The sequence below is a fragment of the Lithobates pipiens genome, unplaced genomic scaffold (assembly GCF_037356315.1).
Source record: "Lithobates pipiens isolate NorthernLeopardFrog02 unplaced genomic scaffold, aLitPip1_a1.2 Scaffold_16, whole genome shotgun sequence".
NCBI lineage: Eukaryota > Metazoa > Chordata > Amphibia > Anura > Ranidae > Lithobates > Lithobates pipiens.
The window spans coordinates 200,454,872-200,474,130 of record NW_027507748.1 but is presented as its reverse complement, the minus strand read 5'-3'; the positions used below and the strand labels follow the sequence as shown (position 1 = coordinate 200,474,130).

Here is a 19,259-nt window from a genome sequence, read left to right as displayed (position 1 = left end):
AGCAGCTGAAACATTGTTGGTGCCTATGGGCAGTGACTTTGCTTTTTTCCATGTTTTATTACTCTAGATGATGTGCACTGCTCAATAGCAACATTTAGCTACAGTTGACTGATTCTCTACAAAATGTTACACAGACGTCAAAGCCATCACCCTGCTGACAACCAGGTTGAACATTTCGGCCCCCTGGTTAATTTGGCCATTAATAATGAATTGGCTTATGGCATAGTGAATATTTAAATCTCTGGAAGCATTCATTTTGTCATGTCATGTAATTATTGCTTGCAAAAGGTTGTTAGAAATAGTACAGACAGGTAAATGTTTTATTTCCTAAGGATTGGTTTTGGTTGCTTGGTAAAATGGATGTTTTATAACAGATCTATATAATTTTCTCTACGCCTCTGTGAGAAGCAGATGCATTTTCAGCTGTACTGCTGAGTGGCAAATGGGACATGGAGTATGTGCTGCTGTCTGGACCATGAGCTCCACTAAGTGGAAATTTTTGGAACTGCAGTTACTGCTGCTTAATTAATGCACCAAAATTCATAGTGTAGAGATTCTTATTGTTGATGCCTTGGTGATTGTACACTATTGTGACAGTAAAATGTGTTAATAAAACTTGTGTCTTATTTCAGAGAGATTCCCCCTCTACATCCAGACAGTCCCCAGCTAATGGTCATAGCAGCATTAACAATTCTGTTTCGGTAAGACCAGCAATTGCATATACTCACAAAAAAAGTGAAAGGAGTTTTGTTCACTACTAGTTTTGTATCGGCATCTGTTTTCTTAAACACACAGATAAGCATTGCCATTCTAACAGCTGAAATTTTGTTTGGGGATTTCTTTTCTATATATTTCTATATTATTTTTCTTTGGATTTGTTATCTGTAAATTTATTTTTCAGAATTTTTATATTTGAAATGTTTATTTTTTTTAACAAAAATATTTATCCTTGGTGTTCCCACCACCCACAGTCAATTGAGGCAGCCATTCCATGCGCTGACGATATTGCAAGTATGTCTAGTGGATCAATAACGTGGGAAAAGTCCCACAGCACTTCTTTTGTAATTAACATTAACAGGAGGTGTGCTCTCTACAGCTTGGCTCAGCTTCTAATCCTCTACATTACGCAAGGGAGAAAGCAACAGCACCAGTAGAATCCTTCTGCCAGCAGTTCAAACAGCCATGCAGAGTTAGATACCTTTTTTTGTAATTACATCAATGCCATTGTTTTCTTCCTTGCATTATTTATTATAGATGTAAATTTTTTCTTAGTGGATTGATAGGCTGCTCAATATGTTCAATAAGCTCACATAAAAGGCTGTTTTTACTATGTGCCGATGATGAATACACTTAAAAAAAAAAAAAAATAATATATGGACATCTGTCTGTAACCAGAATTTAGTTTCCGCTATCTGAGTTAATGAATTGGTGTGCCCTCTGCTGCTGTGTTCCTTGCACATATTCTGCAAAACATAAGCCTGGCCTGTTACGTTAAGCTCTCCTTACTCCCTTCTGTGCTACTGGGGTTAATATAAAAGAAGGAAAAACCGAAGTTCTGTAGCTGCTTTAACTGCTCTTCAAATTCTTCTCTGGAACATCTTTAACACAAATTGCTTGCTACACAATGCACTTAAAGCTGCTTCTGCAGACACAGCTTTTTCAGTAAAATTTCAGATATATTGAATGTATCCATTGTTAACTGTAAATTAGCCTGTTGACTTTTTTTGGCTTAAACAGTTACAGTAATACAAATTGGTCAGATCGCCATGTTAAAAAAAAAAAACTCCATGAAAAAAAATCCATGAATCCTCACATCCCAAGATATTTAATGATATATTCTTAACAGTATGTCTGAGGCACTTTCCTTCAATTAAGCTCTAGAGGAAAGCTTGGGAGATATGTAAGCTGTTGTAGCTTACATACTAGACACTTCCTAGGAAATAATCTAGTCATATAGTCATGATATAGGTTTTTATATAAATATTATGAACATGCATTTTAGCATTCCACTGATATGAATCTGAATGTCTTAGGTGTCCTAGTATGATGTGCACAGTTGAACAGACCATTGATGCAGCTTCCGGTTCCTTCTGCATATATGCTTACGTGTATCCTAAGTGTCACACTTAATATTATTTTGCTGATGCATTTGTGTTGAAGATGGCAATAGTTGTCTTTTTTTTTTTTTTTTTTTAACGCCTCATTTGTGTGCTTTAAACATTTTTTGCTTCAGCTAAAACTCTTGAGCTTGGTTCTATTTTATAAACAACTCCATGTTGGTTACAAATTCTATCCTAAAAAAATTATTGTGATCTATAAAGACAGCAAATTTTGCCAATCAGTAAGATGAAAATGTCTTCTTCTGGGTTAACTTTATTCTGCAGGACATACCGTCAACTACCCAGTCAAAAGGACGACAGGTGAATAGAATTTCTTTATATAATGTGTTGACGTTAGTTTACTTTTAAATCACATTTCCTTGTTTTCATAATAATCCATCCCAGTACCCTATCATCCATTTCATCTTACACATTCATATAATTCGCTAACATAGTGTGCAATATAGCTAGCAATGTTTCTTTTACTAATGCTTTACAAAGTATGATCCCTAGGCAGGACTTCAGGAGTCACTATACAGGTCTGGCAGAAAAGTAAATCTTTACCTATAGATTACGAGCTTGTTAGAGAGCAACTCTTACCCAATAAGGGACACATACTTCATGGATTCCACTAGGGTCATCCTCTTGACTTGTTTGGGAAACTTTCCTTTCATATAAATGGTAGGTTTGGGGATGATCCATAAATGCTGAAATCCTTGAAGGTCATAATATAGTACATGCTGAACAATAACTAGCCTTTGCAGTAAGGTGCACATGGAAGGCCAATGCACATCACAAACATTTCCCAGCACGCTTACAGCTAGCCTGCAAAACAATCAGTTTTACCCTAACAGTTCAAGTTAAAAACAGAGGGTGTTGTTTGCACACGTTTGAAAATAAATGCATGTGCTGCAGTGCCTATGCCAAGGCTCTTTGTGTACAGTGGTCCTAACTCTATAATTTTTAGATAAAGGGCAAGTTTGCCTGGAGGGAGTCCATCCCTCAAAGGCACAAGGATGCACAGGACACCTAGCAGGGGCTCAGTGGCAGCTGAAAGCATCCAGTGCATCCCCACATCCAACTCAACCAACCAAGCACTGCAGCTTACTCATATATTTGCAAATGCGTGCAAACTCTGTTTTTAATGTGAATTATTAGGGTCAATTTGGTTGTTCTGCAGGCTAGCTGGTAAGCATGCTGGGAAATCTTTGTGATAGTACACACTGGGCCTGCATTGATCTGGTAAGCAACTTCACCCTATGTTATTTCCACATATAATTCATACACTTATTCATTGAACTACACTTTAAGAAATTGTTTTAAGTTTTGTCTTAGTTACAGTTTATACGTTAGGGTTCCTATTGCTTTTTTCCTTACAGTTCTTCTATCAAAACTTCAGCATCCCAGGCCACCACAATATAAATGAAATAGGGCCAGGGAGTGTACAAGAAATCTTCACCCAAGTCAGTGTTTGTAATACATGTTTTGTTTTTTTCCACCAAATTTTTTTTATAATTCACAAAAATGTTAAATGTCCGCATTTGGAAAAAAATCTTAATGTTTAACCATTAATCAAACATCTTAATAGTAAAAAAAAATGTTGTATAGAAGGACCAGTTTTCTTTTGGGCACTACAATAGCAGTTAATTACAGAAATGACTGCAGATATGTTCTTCAGTTGTTTAAAAAACATCATGGGCATTTCAACATTTTCCAATCAACTGCTTAATTCACAATTGACCTGACACATAAAAAGCTTAATAAAAGGAAAATAGCTTTTTTTTGTCCATGGCAAGGCATCCAGTGAGCTTCAAATAGTCATTATTACTAACGTGTTTTTAAGATTGAAATGAACTGGTACCTCTTCCCTGCTTCAGGGTCCAATTTCTTCAAATATGGTACCAGTCTTTGCATAACTTACCAAACTGTTATCAGCCATTTGACAGCAGTTTGAATTTCAAATAAACATTGAAAGTAGGTGCAGCAAAATAGTTCTGGCGAATGTAAAATTGTGTGATTTTCTAAATGCAGTAGAGCAAGTAAAACATTTTTAAAGGATTTTTATTTGCACATGATTGAATAATTGAAGTCTGCAAATATCACCTCATTCATTAAGCTAAGAGAAAATCTTTTTTTTTCCTTGATTTTTTTTTTCTATGATTGAGTGACTAATAAACTTTAATGCTACTTTAAGGGGAAACTAGAGGTTATTAGTATTAAACACTCAAAATGTCCCTTGCTAGATGTTCTTGTTTGAGAAAATAGGTTAAATGTGGTGAATATATCAAAGGTTTTCATTTATTAATCACATAATTTCAACACTGATTTAAAGAGGAAGTAAACCCTGATGGGTTTACTTCCTGTTTGTCTCTCTGCAAAGGTAAAGCATAATGGACTACTATGCATCGCATAGTAGCCCATTATGTGTCACTTACCTGACACGGGATGCCAGCGATGTCACCGCTGACCCCTGTAGTCCGGAGCAGCCATCTTCTTCCGGGTATCGCTGCTCCGGACACTCACAGCGCCAGAGCAGTGAAGATGTCACTCCCACGCATGCGCACGGGAGCCGCCACTAACGGCATATCGCATTAGCAGCGGTATGCTGCTAACAGCGATAGTGCGCCTGCGCACCGCTGTCTACAGATCATGCGCCGTAGACAGCTGTCAATGTCTTTTAGTAAATATCTCCTAAACAGTGTAGGTTTAGGAGATATTTCTTGGACCTACAGGTAAGCCTTAATCTAGGCCTACATGTAGGTCAAAGTGGTTTGTAAGGGTTTACAACCACTTTAACAATTTAAAAACCGTAGGTCTCTTTCACATGGAATTCCTCAGTTCTGTGCCAACAGGGGATCTATATTCTGATCCCTCTGCTAAGTCATATCAAAATGGGATTAAAGTCACGTTTTAGACATCCATGTCTAGTCTGATTTTTCCTTCATTTTGTGATAGTTAAAACAGACCCATTCAGTCTCTCTGGGTGGATGGATGTGCAGGTGTTCGCTCCAGTGCAGTTTTAATTTTGGCAGCAAATTTCGATTTAGTTTTAGTCTTAGGACTAAAATGGCAGTTTAGAGTTAGTCTTCAATTGTTTTTAGTTTTAGTTGACTAAATCTCCAGTACATTTTAGTTGACTAAAATGTCCTAGTTTTAGTTGACTAAAATCTCCAGTACTTTTTAGTCAACTAAAACTCATTTATGTAGTCTAAAATCTAATGGGTATAATTAAATTGCAATGCGTTAGTTAACATTTCTCTACAATTTCCAAACTCATATGCTGCTGGAGTGAAAAATCAAATATGTTATTATTTATGGTATTGCAGTATTAACATGCATGACAGACTAATGTTTAATTTTGAAGTCAAATTTCAATTTAGTTTTAGTCTTTTGACTAAAATGGCATTTTAGTTTTTGTCCCATTTTAGTCTTTGTCTAAAATAGCATTTTAGTTTTAGTCGTATTTTAGTCATCTCGATTGTTTTCATTTTAGTTGACTAAAATTGTATTCATTTAGTCGCCGAAATTAACACTGCTCCAGTGTTCATCCAAGTCATCTGATTCAGGACCACAAAAACAAAAAAAATAAGCACTTTCAGTTTCTTTTTGCAGACGCAAAAAGGCATGGACACGCACATCCATTTACATCCGCCAGCCTATAGCGATACATTTAATTCCATCTAGATCCATAAAGAAGCAAATAGACGGAACGCTTGTCTGAAATGGACCTTAAACTTTAGCCACTAGAACTAGCTGGATTAGTAATTATCACTCATCGTATGTATGAGAAGATTGCAAAATCAACATGCATATAGACCACCTATATCATTTCCCAATGCCAAGTACTGCAAATTACGACTGATCATATACCCAGTCAGCTAGGTTCGCAAAAATGTAACTGTATCCAGTATTTCACAAAACTTTTACACTGAGTAGTCCACTGTATTCCACATTATGGCTATGCTTGCAAGGAGCCCTTGCTAGTGATTTTCCATTCTACTCCTCGCACAGAAAGGCAGTGGCTCCCTAATCTGTGAATTACTGCTGTGGGGCAGAGAGAGCGTTGTAACTTAGACTCTGTGTGCCTCTGCCTATATGTGTGGCACTGTGAACAGCTGCACATACCATTATATGGGATGGGAGCACACGTGTAGTAGAGACTCTTCTATAGGTCTCACAGGTACAGGGGGCACCGACATAATGGAAGTCTGTCTGGATGGCCAGGGGAGTGTTTGAGAGGGAAGCTCAGAAGAGAAAAATTTAAAACCAAGAACAGCATGTGCAAGTTCTGTTAGCATCTCAAAAAATTACTTAAATATTAATTTAAACATTGAGCAAAGTTGATGTTGCTTAATTTATATATTTCTCTGAAAAGTTTAGCATTATTAGAAATAGGCAAATATATGATGCCCAATTGTATATTAAATGCTTCAAACATATTTCTTGCAGGGCTCTTGCATATGGGTGCTTGAGACCGTTAATTGTAAATTCTGACATTTAACCCAGAAAACCCAGGTGCTAGGTACAGCTCTCCATAGACATGAATGCCTGGACGCAGCTGTATTCTGGATATAGAAACAAAGGGAAAAAAAACTATTGGGACTTTAGCAACAATTAGATCATACTGAAATATGGTTTGTCAGGAAAATATTAAAACGTTTAATACAATTTTAATGGTTTTTAAAATAAAATTTGTATTTGACTTTTTAATATTTACCTGACAAACTATATTTCATTATGATTTAATTGTTGCTTTAGGCTGCTAAAGTACCACTAGGGTTTTTTTTTTCCTTGCATTTATTTGGGATGTTTGAGATGATAGCAATTTTCTTCATATACAATTTTAGCACTCATTCAAACTTTTGTGCTGAAAAAAAAGCAACTCTAAATCCTATCAAGTGCTTGTTCATACTTTACACTAAAACAAAGCAAAAATGACAGTCGCTTTCTTCTATCAAATTGCTGGATAGGAAGTCGAATGTATGTAATGGTAGGTTTTTAGAGTGCAGGTTTGGCGCAGTTATAACACTCCTTGGCGAGGTTTCCTGTCGCCACACTCAATTGAAAGGACACTTCCAGTACTTGGTGGTGCGTGGGAGATTGAAATAATAAACCCAATTTCACAACCACACCAGCGCTATAGGATGAACAGCTCCATTCACCAAAATATGCAAAAGTTGAAATGTGCGCATCCACGTCAAAATGCACAGCTATGAATAAACTTTACATATTCAAACCTATTTATGAACCAGTTGATCAAGGTTGTGATTTTAGAAACCCTAAAACGTATGAATTCTTTCACAAAACTTTTTCAAAATGCGACACATTTGACATCACTATTTTCAAGTGATTCTATATTAGAAGGGATTTCACACTGCATTGTAGTGTTCTACTTTCACAGACATAATCTGCATATATTTGTCACTGGTGACTTATATAGCAGAAGTGCTTAAAAAGTTTTTGTTCCCTGCTCAGAATAGAGTACATGAATGGGTTTTAATAAATGACGCTAATTTCTTAAGAATGTCAAACGAGTAATTGATAAATGTGTAGCTGATAGATTATGTTTTGTGGTGTTAGTAGAAGTACACTTAATCTTTTTTATTATTATTATTTCTGTATTTAAATATTCTATTTGCAGAACTACGTACAGAACGTTATTTTGTAAAAATTACCATTTAGGGTCACTTTCATGCACGCTTTGCCCTGCAGTTTCTGCCTATGCTCAAACCTATAATGATTTCCATTTTCATGTTTGATCTTTTCTTGTGAGTTTGTTCATTTGTCCCATGTGCTTTCCTTGGCTGTAATCAATGTTGTTTTCTAGATATACGTAAGAGCACAATTTGAATATGATCCTGCAAAGGATGACCTCATACCCTGTAAAGAAGCTGGTATCAGGTTTAGGGTTGGAGATATTATCCAGATTATTAGTAAAGATGATCACAACTGGTGGCAAGGCAAATTGGAAAATGCCAAAAACGGTACGGCTGGTCTCATTCCTTCTCCCGAACTTCAAGAATGGTAAGTGACCAGGAACAAATGAATATATTTTCTATATAGTTTATTGACCTATTCTAAGTAATGCCTCTTCCTAGTCAGAAAGTCAGTTCCTAGTCAAGTTTGTTCTGTAGTTCAGCATTCAAACCTGAAAGATCTGAAAAAAAAAAACAGAAGTATGTATATGGGGTTGTTTAGTTGCTTACATATAAGCCAATCTTGGAACCCATGCTGACTGACCATATCTGCTGTAAAATCACAGAAACTGGAAGGATGATCAAGATTTTTTATACCATATATCGTCTTTAGTTCTTAGTGCACAAAAAGGACACTGATCTCAGTGGCTTAATACAGACAAGTGTGGATCATTTATTCTGAATAATACACCACACTCAATGAAACGTAAACAGCATCATGGGACATGTTTAACACTCTCTCCTTAAGCAGTATTCACTCAGGAAAAACATTTGACAAAGAGATTGATGTAGGCAATTTTGACACATCCAGCCTTAAAGCTGAAGCAAGGAAAGACACGGGAATGTCCTATATTAACCACTCTTTAAAGTGGACCTTGTTGGCCCCTTTCTCCCCTGTAAAACATTCCATGAAAGTGCTAAAAAATAAAACCCTGGAGAAACAATAAAACCAAACCTGCCTCTGCATGGGTGATGGCACTGGGCCTTCTAACTCCTGTGAAAGCCGAGGATCCCAAATCCCTAGGGAATAGGATCATGTACAGTGCTGGGGCATTTTCTCATGTGATTTGGGTAACCCAGATTTTTCAGGATCCTCCCAGTGATGCCCAGCAATAACACCAGCACCTACAGCAGGATTCTTCTGTTCAGTTGCTAAATATTGGGCAGAGGAATACCGAGCTTTACCATGAGGAGAACATTTTTTTTTTCTCACCTATATTGGCTCATATGCTTTGTTGCCTGAACATGTTAATTATGTGTTCAGCTTTACACCCAGAATGATTATAAAAGGAAAACGTTGGGCTTAGCATATTTAAAGCTTGCAATATGGATCCATCTGATTTTTTGTTGATTTACCCCTATTTTGATCTAATTGCATGCACGTTTTCTGCATATCCTGCAACTGAAAAGCCTAATCTTAAGCTAGACAATATACTGTTGTCCTTTTGTAGGTACCAAAGTAATAGCATTCTTTCAATTTGCATTTAGAGTGTACGTGTTTGTAGTTACTAAGTAAATGTCTAAACTTTATTTTAGGTTCGTTTTTAGAATACGTAATCCTGCAACAACTGAAAAAAAAAGCAATGTTTTGTTTTTGCAGCTAGTGTATACTACTGACCAAATACTAGCTCACTTAATATTCATATTTATGTGTAAAACTGGACCAACATTGTGTTTAGATATGATCTGTATTTATATTAAGGGCTCGTTCACACTATACATGCAGTTTCACATATTACCTCAATTTTTATGCACATGGACATCAGTTTTCATGCACGTCTGTTATGCGCCCTATGTGCATTTGATGTCATGTCTGTTTTTTTTTTGCGTGCAGAAAACTGCATACACGTTGCAGATTCTTGAGCAGAAAAAATCCATGTGGTTTGAACAGGGCACATAGAGAACCATTGTTTTTTGTTTAGCCCTTGCAGAACGCGTGCATAAAAACTGACGTCTGCACCATGGTGTGAATGAGGCCTAAAGCTGAACTGCAGGCAGATAAAAAGGACATGTTCACTAAAGACTAATGCAGCTCCTGTATTCATTAACGCATCATGTAATGTATTTTTAAATGCTTCTAATGCACATACCTGAATCTGACTTTGTATACAGTAGCAATTAGTCTTTTGTCTTGTTTTAGGCGAGTTGCTTGCATTGCAATGGAAAAAACAAAGCAGGAGCAACAAGCCAGTTGTACTTGGTTTGGGAAGAAAAAGAAGCAGTACAAAGATAAATATTTGGCAAAGCACAATGCAGGTACGCATGGGTATAGAAAATATCAGTGTTTTGTTTTTTGTTTTTTTTGTTTTTTATTTTTATATCATTCTGGGTCTTTATAGCACTACCCTGTTTCCCCTAAAATAAGACCTAGCATGAGTGTCGGTGATGGCTGCAATATAAGCCCTACCCCCCAAATAAACCCCTTCCTCTTTCCCCAAAAATAAGCCCTACCCTGAGAATAAGACATAGAAGGACTTTAACTAGGGCTTATTTGGGGGGTAGGGCTTATATTGCAGCCATCGTCGACAATCACGCTAGGTCTTATTTTAGGGGAAACAGGGTATTATGCTCTACCTGTTATCATTCAGGAGTATTTTTACTAACCTAGTGCTAACAGAACTGGTTGTTGGTAACTGATAAAGGTTGCTATTTGCAATATTTTAAACATGTAAAAATTGCAGGAAAATAGAATCCCTTGAATTCTGTAACTTATTCTTTCACATCTGAATTAAGCCTAGTACACACAGGCCAAATGTCGGCCCGTGTGTATGGCAGCAGGTCTGTCCAGAAGTCAGCCGTTCCAGTCTCTGTTGAAGGCTTATGACCAAAAAAGGTCTGCCGACCAGCTCCAGAATCAACTCTCTCAGCCAATGACTGAGAGTGATGACCGGAGTGTTCTGGCGGGGGAGGAGTCGTCCTGTCAGAACACAATAGTGGTGCGTATGTGGCTTAATTTGGAAAGGCTGCAGATAATGTGTGGAATGGGAGGACACTTGTAACTTTCATTGTTGTCCTTGACATTTAAATTACTATATTTACCAGGCAATTGGTGAGTTATGGTTAGTGCGTTTCAAAATACAATTATCATTTCCCAAATGTTACTATGACACTACTCTTAGATGCATTCTCTGCAGCGTGAGTGTTCTGAATACCAGGCTGACACTTTTGGTAGTGTCCTGTGGTGGTTGCACCTGCATGAACCTAATGTCCTGTACACGCGACTGTTTGTTTTTCCTGTCTGAATAAAATTCCGCTGAATCTGTCGTGCGTACACATGATCACACCAAAGTGTGATCGTCAAGAACACGGTGACGTACAGCACGTATAGCTGGACTAGAAAAGTGAAGTTCAATAACCAGTAGCCAATAGCTTCCGTCTCGTACTTCAGAGCATGCGTCGTTTTTGGTCCGTCGGAACAGCATACAGACGAGTGATTTTCCAGATAGGAATTTGTTCCGTCGGAAATATTTAGAACATGTTCCATTTCTAGGTCTGTCAGAATTTGACATAAAAAGTCCAATGGATACACACGATTGGAATATAGGATGAAAAGCTCCCGTCTGACTTTTTCTGTCGGACATTCCGCTCGTGTATGTACACGGCATTACTGCCCAATCACTGCACCTGGCTGATTTATGGCCAGTGGGTATATGCAGTAGAGGGCAGAGCCATCATTAGATTAAAGTGTTGAAACTTGCTAGCTATGGCAACGCAGGATTCTGAGCAACAGGGCTGCAAAACAATGCACCTAAGGTGGCTGCTTTGTTCTGTAATTTGATACCCCTTGAAAGGCTTATTTTATCCTTATCTCTATTGGGACCAGTAGCCATTTGTATCCCTGATAATTAATTGATTTATAAATGTATTAATTTTTATCTAATGCAACAAACATCTGATGTCCAGTGATACTTTATATTTTTTTATGTGCAGTGATTCTTGCAAATGTTCCCTAACATTGAAATATGTGCTTTTTTCATCACCCAAAGATGTGATTTTAGCATTTTTGTAAAGTATATAGCCTTTACTGTTTATACCAGAAGTTTTCTGTCATCCAGGAGCAACACTATCTCAAAGCAGATTCTTATATTTTGTATGAAGTGAGACAGGCGTCAGTCATCCATTTGGTTTACTGCCATCCAGGACTGGTAGGGAAATCTCTGACACCCTTTGCCCAGCAATGGCGGGTAGAGCACAGTTTTTCAGCCAAGCTACTGCCGTCACTGGCTTCCATGAGTACTTAATATGCTTCTATGAAGAATACACTAGATAGCTTAGAATACAGAAAATCTGTATGTTGCACCATTCAGTGTGCTCAGATATATACCATCATCATAGCCCCTACAGGGTCTGAATGCCACCTTTATTATTAACTATAACCACATTTTCATTCATGCAAAGTTAAGACTATTGCTTTCATTCACAAAGGCACATATTTACAATGCAGTGAATGTATCCTTTGCCAAATATTCACTGCAGGTGAACCTTTGTGTTGCAAGTGTTAAATTAAAGCGGAGTTCCACCCAAAAGTGGTACTTCCGCTTATTCATCTCTTCTCCCCCCCCCCTTTCAGGTGCCACATTTGACACCTTTCAGGGGGGAGGGGGTGACAGGGACCTGTTTTTGACAGGTACCCTGTCCCCACTACTGTCAGTCTGCAGCGAGGTACGTCAGAAGTCCTGTGCTTTACAATATAAAGGGACACAGTACAATTATAATACAATAAAATGCAAGAGAGTTGAGAGGGCCTTGCTCGTAAGCGCTTACAATCTAGTAAGGTGGGGGCAAGTGGGAGAATTAAAAATTCAGATGTTGGGTGGAGGCAGGATAGGCTTTCCTGAACATAGGAGTTTTCAGGGATCACCTAAAGGTGGCTAGAGTAGGAGATAGATTGAAGTAGAGAGTTCCAGAGGATGAGAAGTCCTGGAGTCCTGATGCAGAACAGACACAGCCCCCTGTTCTCTGTCTTCTGATCTGACGAACAGATGGGGAACAGATCCCCATCAGTCTGTTTTTAGTGGACAGGATCGGAACAAAGGTCAGCGGATATCAGCGGACACATGTCTGCTGACACCCGCTTGTACATAAAGAGCAATGGATGGTCCAATCGGGTCTGACAGAAAAACTGACAGGTGGACTGGATCAGTCCGTCAGTGTGCAGGGGGCCTTTAAGGTAGAGAAAAGGCTATGAGTACTGGATGACGAGGTATTAATCAGAGTCTCAAAGTAGGTTTGTTTGGCAGCAGAGGCAGGAATTGTATAGGGGAAGGCTTGAATAAAATTAGTTTTGCGCCACAGTCGCTCAAGAGCATGGCTGTATCTCTTGAGATTTCTGGTGTCAGTTTGCCACGGTCGGGCTTGATTCTGTGTGTAGTTGAAGGAGCAAGTGCATCCAGGGATTTTAAAGTGGTCAAGAATGATAGTGGGTGTTTCAGAGGAGAGAAAGTAGGGTAATGAGACAGAGAAGGCACCAAAAAAAGAGTGACCCGGGTCTAGGAGGCCAATAAATCTGCAATCCTCAGAGAAATTGGAGAAATTAAACTTATACAGTAGGCCGCAAAAGAGGAGAGGAAGGGGTAGGAAGGTCTTAAAAAGTGCTCAGTGGGGATATCCTTATATCCAGCTCCACCTCTTTTCCATCATCTGGGTCTGAGTGAATGAGCCCAATATTTAATTATTGCAAGGGTTCATTAATCAGACAGCTGAATTTTTATCAGGAATCAATGTTGTATCTGCAGGTGCATACACAGTCCCCCTTAAAATGTTCCACATTTTGTCATGTTACAACCGAAAACATAACAGTATTTTTTTGGGATTTTATGTGATAGAACACCACAAAGTGGCTCATAATTGTGAAGTGGAATGAAAATAATGGTTTTCAATTTGTTTTACAAATATCTGAAAAGTGTGGTATGCATTTCTATTCCGCCCCCTTTACACTGATACCCCTTACTAAAATCTAGTGCAACCAAATGCCTTCAGAAGTCAACTAAATTGTCAATAGAGTCCACCTGTCTGCAATTTAATCTCAGTATAAATACAGCTGTTCTGTGAAGTCCTCAGAGGTTTGTTAGAGAACCTTAGTGAGCAAGCCGCATCATGAATGCCAAGGAACACACCACACAGGTCAGGGACAAAGTTGTGGAGAAGTTTAAAGCAGCATTAGGTTATAAAAAAAATCTAAATCTTTGAACATCTCACAGAGCACTGTTTAAGCCATCATCTGAAAATGGAAAGAGTATGGCACAACTGCAAACCTACCAAGACATGGCCGTCTACCTAAACTGACAGGCCGGGCAAGGAGAGCATTAATCAGAGGAGCAATTAATAAGTCCATGGTAACTCTGAAGGATCTGCAGAGATTCCACAGCTCAGGTGGGAGAATCTGCCCACAGGACAACTATAAGTCATGCACTCCACAAATCTGGCCTTTATGGAAGAGTGGAAAGAAGAAAGCTATTGTTGAAAGAAAGCCATAACAAGTCTTGTTTGCAGTTTGCGAGAAGCCATGTGGGGAGCCCGCACACCTGTGGGTGCCCTGGTCAGATGGGACCAAAATTGAACTTTTTGGCCCAAAAGCAAAACACTGTGGTGGGAAAACTAGCTGGTCAGAGTTGATAGGAAGATGGATGGAGCTAAATACAGGGCAATCTTAAGAAAACCTATTTTGAGTTTGCAAAAGACTTGAGACTGGGGCGGAGGTTCACCTTCTCGCAGGACAACGACCCTAAACATACAGCCATAGCTACAATCGAATGGTCTGGTCCAGACCTGAATCCAATTAAGAATTTATGGCAAGACTTGAAAATTGCTGTTCAGATGCCCTCTGTCCAATCTGACAGAGCTTGAGCTATTTTGCAAAAAAGAATGGTCAAAAGACACATCACTAGATGTGCAACGCTGGTAGAGACATTCTCAAAAAGACTTGCCGTTGTAATTGCAGTGTAAGGTGGTTCTACAAAGTATCGACTCAGGGGGATGAATACAAATGCATGCCACACTTTTCAGATATTTATTTAAAAAAATTTGGAAAAACATTTATCATTTTCCTTCCACTTCACAATTATGGGCCACTTTGTGTTGGTCTATCACATAAATCCCAATAAAATAAATTTCCGTAAATACTTTCAAGGCACTGTGCAATGGAAAAATGTGTCCAATGCTGCATGTTAAAAAAAAAAAAGATTAATACATGTTATTTTGTAAAGGTATCCTATTATATTTTTTTTTTCATAAAAATTCTTTAACCACTTGGGATCCGCGCTATTGCAAAATGACGGCAATAGCGCGGACCCACATTTTCGGGACTACGTCTATTGACGTAGTCCCGGTTACGAGCGGCCTGCGCGCCCCCTGAGGGGCGCGCGCGGCGCGCTCTGTGATCGGCGAGTCCGTGAGACTCGCCTGATCACCGATCCGTGTAAGGGGTCGATCCCGACCCCTTATCACGTGATCAGCTGTCAGCCAATGACAGCTGATCATGTGATAAAACGGAGCCGGTAATCGGCTAGTATTCCTCCTCGCGCTGACAGCGCGAGGAGAAAAAAAAAAAGCCGATCGCCGGCGGCCGTGTTCGGGACATCAGTCCCGATCACGGCCAGCAATTTAAACGGACACGTGCCCCCTGCCAGTGCCCACCTGCCACCCGCAGTGCCATCCTGAAATAAAGTAAGTGCCCCCCTGTCAGTGCCACCCAGCAGTGCCCATAGTGCCCACAGTGCCACCCAGCAGTGCCCACAGTGCCACCCACAGTGCCACCCACAGTGCCACCCAAAATCTGCCTCAGGTGCTGCACCCCAGTGCCGCCCATCAGTGCCCAGCAGTGCCGCCCATCAGTGCCCAGCAGTGCCGCCCATCAGTGCCCAGCAGTGCCACCTATCAGTGCCCATCAGTCCCATCTATCTGTGGTACCTATCAGTGCCCATCCGTGCCACCCATCCGTGCCACTTATCCGTGCCATCTTATCTGTGCCCATCTTTGCCCATCAGTGCCGCCTTATCTGTGCCCATCGGTGCCGCCTTATCTGTGCCTATTAGTGCCGCCTTAACTATGCCTATCAGTGCCCACCAGTGCAGCCTATCAGTGCCCACCAATGCAGCCCATCAGTGCCCACCAATGCAGCCCATCAGTGCCCACCAATGCAGCCTATCAGTGCCGCCTAATCAGCGCACTTCAATGAAGGAGAAAAATGACCCGTTTGCAAAGTTTTATAACAAACTATTAAAACATGATTTTTTTTTTATTTTTTTTTTGCATCTTTTTTTGTTTGTTTAGCAAAAAATAAAACTCCGAGCTGTGACTAAATACCACCAAAAGAAAGCTCTATTTGTGGGAAAAAAATGATAAAAATTTCATTTGGGTACAGTGTTGTATGCCCGCGCAATTGTCACTCAAAGTGCATCAGCGCTGAAAGCTGAAAATTGGTCTGGGACTGAGGGGGGTTTAAGTGCCCAGTAAGCAAGTGGTTAAGAACACAATATGAAAATGTAAACATATTTAGTAGAGTACTTTAGTGTGTTCATACACTTGTAACTTCTGTATAGGTTTTTTTTTTTTTTTTATGTTAAACATTCACACATGCCTAGAACTGGCCCCAAATATTAGAGAAAAGCAGTGGGATGTGCATAAATGATGTGAAAACTCTCCTCTGTGTACTAGTATCAGAGGCTAGATCATTAGCAACCAGAACAGGTTTTCGGAGTTACCGATTTCCCTTTCGACAGCTGGCTTCTGATCTGCTTGGGGGACACTTGCACTCAAAAGGTCATTGCCAACTTTTGGGGCATTTGGAACACGGTTGTACAGAAATTACCCATTGGGTGATGGGTTGTAAAGCATAGAATCTTCCCTTTTCAACCTGTGCAAAAGTACAGTAGCTTATCCCATAAGAACCAACTGGAATTCTGGCATGTGGCATACAATATATATTGTAACCATTCTGTTGTCAGCCCTTCTGTCTTTTATCCCATACAACTCTGCAGTTGCAATTAAGCAGTCTCATATTTTTTAAAGCTAGACATTTTCTTATATTTAAATTTTTTTTTTTTTTCATTTCAACATGTCCTACATCTTATTTTTTTGCCATTGTTTAACTTTTATTGGTGTTAGGTTGTAGTTTGACAGGAATGATAAATACATCAGTTTCTCATGTTTCCCATGTTCTCAATAATATAAGAAGGTTATGTATATGATGAGCCCTAGCATTTTCACAGTATATTACTGGAAAAAGCTGTGGTAGCTTTGCCTTGAATGAAATTCAGTTGTAAACAATTTACTTTGCTGGTTTAATTGCAGTTTCATGGTGTCTAATTAAATCCAGGTAAAGTGGAAGCCGAATTACAATCCTGTTTAGCCTAATTAAATTAGCACAAGGAACTGTTTTATATGGAACCTTTGCCAGAATTAATGAGTAGTTTTTTTTTGTTCAACAATACAGCAAATGTCAACCAAAAAACGTTAGTTAACTGAACTAGTAGCAAACAATTATACAGCCTTATAAGATATATTTTAATGGGTAAAAAATGTTTCTGAAATAATGTAGCAGTTATTCTGTCTACTATTTGATTAGCAACTTTTACTGTTGGCAAAGTATATGTTTTTGTATAAATAACCTATTTTCTTTTGATGAAAGTTTTATTTTTGTGTTTTGATTCCAGTTGAATATGAAGATCAAAGGATACCTACCTCAAAGCAAAATACCTGGCCCAGTAGGAAAAGTCATTGCTTGAGACTTCTGCTTTTATCAGTTAGTTTCCAATGATGTTACAGCCTTGGGACAGGTGTTTTGCTTATGGGAGTTTCTATATAAAGGTCCTTAATGAATAAGACTTTTTTGTAGCCAAAACATATATTTTTAGTTTTAAGGAGACAGAATAGAATCCCTATAAGGTCTTTATTTGAAGTCTCTGTTCGCAATTAGGGAATTTCTTCTTGTGTCCTGTTAAGACCGGAAGTGATAGGAAATCACTGCAGCAGGGATACAAACTGCAATAAAACACTTTTTTTCATTAAAATGGAGGAGATCAGAATGTCAGTTTATTATTACTGTGTTTACCTGTACCAATGCCTTTTCCATTTCATGTCTCCTCATTTTATGAAAGTTAGGTGAAATCTCAATAGATCATAAATTGTAATAAAAAACAGAAGTATTGATGCTTGACAAGTGTATCCAAACTAAAAAAAATGAAAGTATTGGCTGGAGTTGCACTTCAGGTCCAATAGTCCCAAATAAGCGTGATCTTCTGAGCATAGATTTCCACAGTGGCTAGATCCAGTCTTTTTGCCTGGTACATTGTGACAGTAGCAGAGTTGAGACACGTAGTATTTATTCATGTAGCTCCCTAATTCTTAAAATTCTTGGGGGAGAGAATAAAAGCAAAATTTATATTTATAACACAATGAGTAAAAGCAGTATAGTGTAGTGGCATACATCTAAGTCTAGAATGGTGTACAAGAAGCACAGTTTGACCTCTAAATTGTTTGCAACGGTCTAAATGTATAAATAGAAAAAAATCTTTGAGTATATTTTGTTGTATTCCAGTTATGCAGAAATGCTGGTTTGCATCTTAGATTTTTTTCTGCACAGAAACAACCCCTAGTACACTGGAGACTTTATCAGCTATGAGGGAAAATTAAGAGTTAAAAAAAGTCCCCTAGTCTCTTCTGATTTCAAAGCAGTTTAACTTTTTTGTTTTTGGGTCTGGTATACTTTTGGTGAGTTTAAATGACTAGTTGCAAAAAAGCTGCATGGAGCAAAAACCTGAATGCTTTCTAATTGTAATAGCTCTGAGGTTCTGTGTGTCAATGTGAATAATTTGCTGTGTGTTACAAAAATGTTTTTTGTGCTTAGAATTTTGATTTCATTAATATTTTGCAAGCCATATCTCAATTACCCCTGTACATTTTTCATGCCGTCTTTTTCCCAATGGCCTCTGTGCATGTAAGTAACCTGTCAAGTGTTGATGCCTCCTTTTTTACTTTATTTTCGTCTATAATATCTTCATAATGTTATTCCTGTGTATCAAAATTATTTTAGCTGATCAGACTCTTGCATGACTAAATACATCCATTGTATTATTTTGTGTGACTAGTGAATTGTCTCTCTGCTACAGATATCATCCTCATCATAATTCTTCCACAACCTCTGTTAACCATTTGCTGTTCTTTATTTCTGACTGAATTATTGTGCAGCTATATTGTCTGTAGTTAAGTGTTGGTACGGAAAAGCTGTAGTAACTTTAGACGCTCTTGGCCGATTCCAAAACATATGTTTATATTCTACTGAAAAAATTTGTTTGCCGTGATGGTTTTCACCGATGGCCATACTGAATGATGTTTGGGGTTAAAGCATTTGTACAGATTTCGGTGTTGCAGTTAATGAGCTTTTAGTACTTAGAGTCAGCCATAATATATAACCTTCCTGGTTTATACACCAGGCTTTCTGCCAGGGGTGAGGTAATCCTGCTAG

The 19,259-nt window shown here is 38.6% G+C and overlaps 1 protein-coding gene across 16 annotated transcripts in view; it reads left to right on the top strand.

Moving 5' to 3' along the window:
* CASK (calcium/calmodulin dependent serine protein kinase) overlaps nucleotides 1-19,259 on the top strand; it is a 486,621-nt gene that overhangs the window by 436,413 nt on the left and 30,949 nt on the right. For 4 of the 16 annotated variants that reach the window (XM_077480893.1, XM_077480892.1, XM_077480894.1 and 1 more), the window contains 5 exons: nucleotides 633-701; nucleotides 2,385-2,420; nucleotides 3,479-3,562; nucleotides 7,927-8,123; nucleotides 9,936-10,051. In XM_077480893.1, coding sequence (XP_077337019.1) covers nucleotides 633-701; nucleotides 2,385-2,420; nucleotides 3,479-3,562; nucleotides 7,927-8,123; nucleotides 9,936-10,051 — 502 coding nt within the window. The remainder of the gene's footprint in view (nucleotides 1-632; nucleotides 702-2,384; nucleotides 2,421-3,478; nucleotides 3,563-7,926; nucleotides 8,124-9,935; nucleotides 10,052-19,259) is intronic. The other 12 variants (XM_077480898.1, XM_077480897.1, XM_077480900.1 and 9 more) reach the window with 6 other exon arrangements.